General features: G+C 38.9%; 1 protein-coding gene across 2 annotated transcripts; it reads right to left on the bottom strand.

Moving 5' to 3' along the window:
• Positions 1-842: 842 nt before the first annotated feature.
• LOC107877608 lies at positions 843-8812 on the bottom strand. 2 transcript variants are annotated; one of them, XM_016724297.2, is made up of 6 exons: positions 8365-8812; positions 6511-6552; positions 2885-3069; positions 2340-2554; positions 1407-1501; positions 843-1324 (listed from the first exon to the last, which is right to left on the bottom strand). In XM_016724297.2, exons 1-6 carry the CDS (start codon positions 8504-8506, stop codon positions 1071-1073), a joined length of 933 nt encoding a protein of 310 aa, XP_016579783.2. In that variant the 5' UTR covers positions 8507-8812; the 3' UTR covers positions 843-1070. The 2 variants fall into 2 exon arrangements, with proteins under 2 accessions (XP_016579783.2, XP_016579784.2); XM_016724298.2 differs by lacking the exon at positions 8365-8812 and adding an exon at positions 7378-8355.
• Between the last annotated feature and the right edge of the window lie 274 nt (positions 8813-9086).

Raw genomic sequence — 9086 nt, 5'->3', positions numbered from 1 at the left:
AACGTGTCTTCTAACTTGATTTCAACTGACATTTACGCCCTCAACTTTGGGTGTATACAAGTCAACACTTAAATATAAAGTTGAACAAACAGACATATGTGTCCAAAATAACGTCTTTAAGCAGCTAGCTTCCACGTAGCTACAGTTGTGAATATCTCCAATAGTCAGTCTATTTCCGTCAGCCGACCAATGGGAGCGAGAAGTTTGGAATATGTTTGGTGTTTCTTCCATCAATCATCCAAATCTACGCAGTATATCAATAAATTATGGTTTCGAGAGTCATCCATTACGAAAAAAACCTTTCTCTTATCTGCGTCCTATGCAGCGTCCTACATGGCAATTCGTGTCCTACATGTAGAATGCCACATAAGACGTGTATGTCTACTTGTTCAACTTTGTAAAATTTCAGTTGCCTACTTGTGCACTTACAAAATTGAAGGGCATAATTGTCAACGAAGATCAAATTAAAGTGCACATTTATGTATTATAATCATTTTTCTTCACTAAAATGAAAAAAAATCAACTCAACTATTAACATTCACTTGTAACGACCTATTATTTCTCGAGATACCTACAACCTCGCACCAGTATAAGTACTAGGTGAATATGACTGACCACCAAAGGATGTGGTGCAGCGGATGAGACTGCTCGTCCCTTAACCAGAGGTCTTGGGTTCAAGCCCTGGGTATGGAAAAATCCTTGGTAGGAAGCGCTTCCTCCCGTATGGGGCCCTACGCGACATAAATCCGGATTAGTCTAATTCCAATGCGAGTAACGGACATCGGATGGGAAACCAAAAATAAAAAGAATATGACTGAGTCAACTATAAGAAGAATTCAAACTGAAACAAGATCATAGTTCAATATTCTAACCAACAAAATCATCCATTTTACATCCGTACAATAAACCCTTGTAGTTCAACCCTTCCCCGGACCCCGCGCATAGTGCACGGGGCTGCCCGTTGAACAATGTAATAGCCATATATCAGCAACTTACGAAAAAAAAAATCAATCAATCAATAAATAACAATGCACGAAAGTGAAATGGCGAAAACCTCAAGAAGGAATAGTTTAGTTTCGGTTTTCTGGGGATGCTTCGATTAGTCTAACTGATCGAGGAAGCATGAACTCCGCGAATACAGGATAATGAGAAGAAGGATAAAAGCCATCAATGTTGTCGTTCACCACCTCACACGAGACAGGTATCAACGATCTGCCTCTGAAAAGGATCCAGTCGACATGCAGATCCTGAGTTTGTCGATCCCAGCACAGACAAAGTGCTCGGAATATTAACTTGAGGAACTCGACTGGACCTTGCTTAGTACCTGCGAGAATCAAATAGTGATATCAATAGGTCTGTCGCGTATCAGTCAGTAAGTTAATATAGCTTATGGAGGATAACCAAACCTTTGAATCCATGATACGTGCGTATAAGGGATACATTTTTCCTCACACGAGCGTTTGGCCAAGCATCTCTCATATCACCGACAACTCCGTGCTCTCTGAGAAATAGCACATGTCAAGCTATCCACATATTTCTCATTAGTATTCCATTTTGCGGTTCAATCCAAACATGTTAGCTCATATATTGCACCGAACATGTAGAACTACGGTACCATTTAACACTTCTGCAGTAACCACCAGCGGCGGAGCCGAGATGTTCACTTAGGGATTCAAAATATGAAGAAGTAAATACATGAAGACGCCAAGGGGGTTCAACATGGCCAACGCTCCGCCCCTGGTACCACACCCATAACGAGCTAGTTTATTTATTTCATTCATCTGTGATAATCCATGGTCATAAAAACAAAAATTTGCGACTGCTCACACGAGAGGGAAAAGCAACAGCAACAACATACCCAGTGTAATTCCACAAGTGGGGTTTGGGGAGGATAGAGTGCACGCAGACCTTAGCCCTAAATTGGGAGGTAGAGATAGAGAGGTTGTTTCCGATAGACCCTCGGTTCAAGGAAAAAACAAATGAAAGCAATTTGGAAAAAAGAAATAGCGGAAGTGAAAAAATCACGGCAGAGGAAAAAGCAACATATCTATAAGACAAATACAGGGATTGAACCAAAGCTACTGGTCAGTCCAACTCATAGTCGGCAATTTCCTTCCGCGCATGTCGCCAGTTGTCAAATTACAATTTAAGGCAATATTTCTCTTGTTTGGGAAATTAAAATTTTACGCTAATTACATCGTCGAATAGGAAAATCAGCAAGTTTAGTAGCCATTGCAAGCTCAAGATCGCGAATAAATGAATATAGTAATCAGGTATTATAATGGCAAGATCGCGCAAGTGATACAGTAGAAGACATTAAATAGCAACAATGTTATTACCTCGATCTCCCAAGAAGAAAACGGCCGGTAGTTGATTCCTTTTGGGTGTTAAATCCTCCACAGTACACGACGGATAAGCTCGGGGGCAAGGATGCAATATGCTGCCAAGTGAGCAAAGCACCTCGTCTTCGTGCACGGGGACTGAACTCATCCATGGTTGTATTAACAATCTGAAATGAAAAACCCGGCTGCTCAACTCCTTTCAACTGAAATGTGTAGAGTCTTCGTCAAGGGAACAAAGCGTTCAATAATCCATGCAGTAAGGGGTCGTTTGGTTGCTGGTTAAAGTTATGCAGAGTTTAGTTATTCGATCTTCTACCTTGTATAAAATAATACATAAATCGACTCATAGCTTATAGTACATGTTTTAGTTATGCGGGATTGTAAAATGATAACCGTTCTCAAACACCGTACTTGGTGTGCTGAATTTAGTGTTTACTTGGCCATGAATATGTTTTACTTTTTTCTAGAGTTAATATTCCGACTCCTAAGAGAACAAAGATGAAAATGAAAAGCAAGGTAAAATAAACAGATCGAAAGGATATTGCCCATGTTGCGGTGCACGGTGCTGTAGAACCCCAAGACATGCTTCCAGGCACCGAAGGTGATTCAGACAACCAAAACGTTCCCCCTTCTAAAAGCTCGACCTTATCCTTGTCATAAAATATGGTGCAGTGTTGATCAGAAGTGTCTTCAGCTCCTTTCCTTGATATTCCGAACTGTTCATAACCTAAACGGTAAAAATAGAACGATTCAAATAACGGACCGACCATTAGCTCCTTCAACATCAAAATGTTGTCCCGTAATACTTATCAATAAAAAAACAAAAGGGGGCAGCCCGGGGGTCGGGGGAAGGGCCGGACCACAAGGTCTATTGTACGCAACCTGACCCTGAATTTCGCAATCTTCATTTTGTTGCTGCCATATGACCGGGAGGTCACGGGTTCAAGCCATGGAAACAACCTCTGACAGAAATGCAAGGTAAGGTTGCATATAATAGACCCTTGCGGTCCGGCCATTCCCTGGCCCCGGGCAAAATGGGAGCTTTACTGCATCGGGCTGGCCTTTTTGATTCAGTAATAAAAGAAGAAGGAAGAAGGTAATCAAAAGTAGATTTTTGACGACCGGGGAATCTGTTGTTTCAACTTCGAAACTCGGGGATAACGGACTCATCCCTTTACCTTTCTCCGCTTAAATACGAAACAACTATGTTTCAAGTTCGCAACACGCGTCTACTTCATCCCACACTGTACTACCTTTACGGTTAACAAAGCTGTGGGTGAATAAGTACTTGAAAGTCGTAAAGTTACTTTAGTTGCTAAGGTTCATATCTATCATACACAACGGTCATTTGGGAGGACATGACGATAAGAACAGGTGATTGAGGCAGATCCTTCATCGATCCCGTGTGAATATCATGAAAACAAACATCCCTTACGAGCAAATTATGTATAGCTTTAACATTTGTTTACCTATTACTTTTACTGTTTTTCCCAATTTGCATCATAACATGCATGAACCATCTCGTTTCGATCCCTTTTCTGTCCCTACATTTTTCTTCGTACTTTTTAAGTCGTAGACATGCTAGTTCCTACAACTCCAGAAATAGGATATGTATGATACTAATGCCGATTATTCAATACGTTTACTACACTATACTCTCTTTGAATGCTATTCTCTACCGTCCAGCATTTGCATATTCAGTGCTGCCTATAAGATCATAACTAAGTCGACAGCCTTTGAGGTTTCGTGTCCAAAACACTGGGATGTTTTTGGATAAGTATCAACTAGCTCAATTTTATCGGACAATAACTCCGTCCACACTCACCTAGGCTACAACTCAGAGGCTGAACTTATTTTCTTGGAACCTTCAGACTAATAACGCCGAAGGGGAAGCTTGGAGTAATTGAAAAAGTTGTTGCCGTGTGACCAGAAGGTCAGGCACGGGACTACCTTGTGGTCCAGGTAGTTCCCAGCACCCACACATACTGGGAGCTTTAAGGCACGGGACTACCCTTTCAGACTAATAATGCCAGCTCAACATACGTACAATTAACCCTTGTGGTCCAGCCGTTCCCAGAACCCACACATACTGGGAGCTTTAACGCACGGGACTACCCCTTCAGACTAATAATGCCAGCTCAACATACGTACAACTAGATGCCGTCTTCTGTTGGACGAACTGATGCATAGAATGCCTTCACCGCAAATTTCTTTTCTGCTTTCAGGTCTCCTCACTGTCAGCGGATATAATTGATTGAACTCAACTCATACTTAGGATCATAGGCTTGCAGTACACGTTCCAGTCTGTGTTCATCCAGGAACATAACTTGTTGAAGAGATTTTTTTTCTCTTACAATTATTTTGTTAGTTACGATTCGATCACACTTGTAATGGCGTAAAGTGTTTGGGAAAGGTAAAAAAGGCAAAGTTCGAAGAGTTAGTATAGCAATGAGAAAATACTACAAGTAGGGTCTAAAGGAGGTTTGAGGTGTATTTGATCAGAGAACTGAGAAGGAAGGGACTTCTCGATAAATAAACATTCATTTTTTGTATAGATACGTAAAAGCGTAAGTTCCACTAATGTCAACAGGAAATGCCAAACAAATTCGGGATATAAAAATAAATAAAAAGGCAATGACTATACTTATCTTCATAAGAAGACTGCAATAATCGTAGCTGATTGTGTTTAATGTTAGAATAAACAGAAGCCGAAGTCTATTCAAAGGCGTCTTCCCTTAGAAACATACATATGTTCTCTCCAACCAAATTCTACAATAAACATTTGGCATAATCCGCCAATTATTTTGTTTAACTAATCATTCTTAGAGCTTTTAATAGGGAAAGAGGCGGGGCAACTAAAAGTTTATAAAACTCGAGTTGAGGTTATATACTGTTGTAAGGTCTAAGTTTAGTGGGAGCAGGATGGTTATCTGAAAAACTAGTTTACCGAGATATCCGATATACTCTTTTCTGAAGCTGCAGCATTACCCAATCCGTTATTACTCTTTTCTAAATACCATTTTCAAAAAATGAGACAACAATCCTCAGAAGAAGATGAAAGTGAAAGTCAAAGGTATCTCCTATCCTGAAACAGCTTTCTATAAACCGTAACTGTTAAAAAGGGCAGCCTGGTGCACTAAAGCACCCGCTATGCGTAGGGTCCGGGGAAAGGCCCGACCACATGGATCTATTGTACGCAGCCTTACCTTGCATTCCTGTCAGAGGCTGTTTCAATAAACAGTAATTGTTCTCTTTACCAATTCCACAGCCCCTCCCTCGTGTCTCTAGTCGTCCATCATCCACATTCCTCACACCACCTCATTGAACCTTATGTCCCTCATTCAACGTATGTGTTGCGTAATGCACTTTTTGACAATCACACCTACAAGAATAGTATATGATACTTATTTGAGTTGCCAATTGTGCTTGCTTACCAACCTACTTATTTTTACTATGTTGGTCGGACTCTTCAAATATGTCGCAAGGTCCGTGCCGGATACTACAAACGTAGTACATTTTCTCGAGGATCAGCTACAGTGAAGCAACATTTTTGGAGAGCCCGAGCAACACGGGTTTTTGAATGCTAAACTTCTAATTATATCCAGGAGAAGCTCCTCCTTGATTAAGAAACGCTCAATGTCTTACTCTTCACAGCATCTCCGAACTATAACTAAACTCTAGTCCATAACTCCAATATGGAAATGCGTTCTTTACATGACATAAACTAGAAGTAAAAACGACTTGTCAAACTGTAATCTATCTCTATGGCAACCATTTTCTGAATGTCGCACGCAAAGAACAACCAACAACAACAACATACTAAGTGTAATCCCACAAGTGGGGTCTAGGGAGGGTAGCGTGTACGTAGACCTGAAACCAACCATGGAAAGTAAAGAGGCTATTTCCAATAGACCCGCGGCTTAAGGAACACAACGAACAACTAGAAAAGTTGAAAACGAAAACAAACATCTTCAATTTGACATAACTATACAAATTGCAATCCCCATTTTTATAGCCAATTGATTATGAACACATGCATGTGGGCACTTCGACGAAATTCTTCCGAAAAGCAAAAGAACCTATTCTTCCCGGACAATGTGCGGAGATACTGAATCTAAGCTATATCTCACAATTATATATGAAAAAAAGATCAATCTAAGAAAGTTACCTTGCAAGCACTGCTGAATATAATCCAACTGTGACTTCACACCTAAACCGAAACACAAGCAACATATTACTAAAATCAAAAATTGATTAGCTTCTTTCCTTTTTTGCGCTGGGAAAATGGTTGCAGAAACAAAAGACAAAATCAACTTTCATAATACTTATAAACAACAACAACGGCAACAATGACACACCAAGTGTAATCCCACAAATGGGGTCTGGGGAGGATGGAGTGTACGTAGACCTTACCCCTACCTTAGGAGGCAAAGAGGTTGTTTCTAAACAAGACAGGACAAAGCAATCTAAAACAGGAACAGAAACTACTTCAGAATAATAAGATAATTGAAGTACAAGGAACAACAAATAGTAACGGAAACCGAAGAAAGAAACTACAAGAGTAAAACTACGACTACTAGTATGAAAGGATAAGTGAGACAACACTCAACTAACTACTAACCAACCTTCTACCGTAATCCATGTCCCCCCTAAGCTCCTCTAAAGCGAAAAGGGGGGAAGAATTGCAGAAAGATTAAAACCAATAAACAACAACAACAACAACAACAACAACAAACCCAGTATATTCCCACAAAAGTGGGGTCTGGGGAGGGTAAAATGTACGCAGTCCATACCGCTACCTCCAAAGACGTAGAGAGGCTGTTTCCGATAGACCCTCGGTTCAAGATAGAGAATAGTAAACAGGAGCGTAATGAAACATGAAGCATGATGGATGGCATAACATAAAAGGAATAAGACATAATAAAACAGAAATTAGCGCAATACGAAAATAAGGTAGATAAGCGCAACAAAAACCATAGAAAACCAATCAAGATCCATCATAAAACAGAAAAAACAAAAAAAACTTTATCCAAACCTTGTTGAGTACAGAGAATCATAGGAGAATAAAAGTCATTACACTCAAAGAAACACTCATTTTCCCAATAAAAATTGAATCTTTTTTAGTATAATCAAACACCCTTTATCTACATGATCATATACCAATCATCAAATACAAATTCAAGAACTGAAGAACAAATTTCAAGATTCTCTTTTTGTGTGTGTTTTTTTGCTCAAAGTTGTAAACTTTGAAGTGTGTAAGATATGCATAAAGACACAAAACCCATAAAGCAAATCACAAATCAAAACAATCCCAAATCACCCATTTCAACAAAAACCACAGAAAACCAATCAAGATCAACCTACAACAACAACAAACCTAGTCAAATCCCACAAATGAGGTCTGGGGAGGGTAGATTGTACGCAGACCTTACCACTACCTCAAGGAGGTAGAGAGGCTATTTCCGAAACACCCCCGGCTCAAGTGCAACAAATCCAGATACAAAGAAGAAGGAAACAATGAAGCAAAATAGCAACTAACAACGGAACAGTGCAAAGTCTACAAGAAAAAAAACAAAACAACAACCAAATAGTGCGATAATTGAAACACAATAAACAACATACTATGATAGATATCACAATCAAGATCCACCTAAAAACAGAAAAACAAAAAGTAACTTCATTCAGACCTTGTCAAGTACTGAGAATCATAGGAAAATAACTAGTAATAACACAACACTAACTTCCCCCCCAAAAATGAATCTCTTTTAGTATAACCAAACACACTTTATCTACATGATCATATACCAACCATCAAACACAAATTCAAGAACATAACAACAAGATTGCTCCTTTCCTCCCCCCCTCAAAGTTATGAACTTTGAAATGTGTAAGAAATGCAGAAAGACACAAAACCCATAAAGCAAATCACAAATTACAACAACTCCAAATCACCCATTTCAACAAAAACCAATCAAGATCCACCTACATAAAGAAAAAACAAAGAAAGTAACTTCATCCAAACCTTGTTGAGTACAGAGAATCATAGGAGAATAACTTGTGATAACACTGATACACAAATCTTTCCTCTTTTCCCATGAATTTGGACTGTCCTCCAACTGATTTTCAAGTAGATTAAATGTCATTACACTCAAAGAAACACTCATTTTTCCAATAAAAATCCAATCTTTTTTTGTATAATCAAAAAAAATTCAATCTTTTTTTGTATAAACAAACACCCTTTATCTACATGATCATATATCAATCACCAAATACAAATTCAAGAATTGAAGAACAAATTTCAAGATTCCTTTTTTAATTTTTTTTTTCCCTTAAAGTTGTGAACTTTAAAGTGTGCAAGAAAATGCAGTATTGTTATTTTGTGCACAAAAATGGTAGTAATTGGCAAAGAGAGGAGCAGACAGAATCTATCAAAGACGTGTCTGAAACCAAGAAGGAAACAGTGTACATTTTTTCAACTTTCACACGTGTGAAGAGTCAACTTTAGTTGGATTTAATTTTTTTTTCTTTTTTCTTTTCCTGTTTTTGTAAATTATTCAAGTGACTGTTGGTGAGAGGTGATTTTTCTTTTCCTGTTGTTTGTAAATTATTGAAGTGACTATTGGCGAGGCTTGATTAGACATGATAAGATGCAATTTTGTGCGAAATGATTTTAGATTTGAAGGTCTGGAAGGTTTATATTAGGATAGAAGGTCAGTAGTTAGTGGAGCAGTGACGTAGTTACAT

Source organism: Capsicum annuum, chromosome 7 (assembly GCF_002878395.1).
Source record: "Capsicum annuum cultivar UCD-10X-F1 chromosome 7, UCD10Xv1.1, whole genome shotgun sequence".
In the NCBI taxonomy this organism is placed as follows: Eukaryota; Viridiplantae; Streptophyta; class Magnoliopsida; order Solanales; family Solanaceae; genus Capsicum; species Capsicum annuum.
The sequence above is the reverse complement of the archived record's forward strand: the minus strand, read 5'-3'. Positions and strand labels throughout refer to the sequence as shown.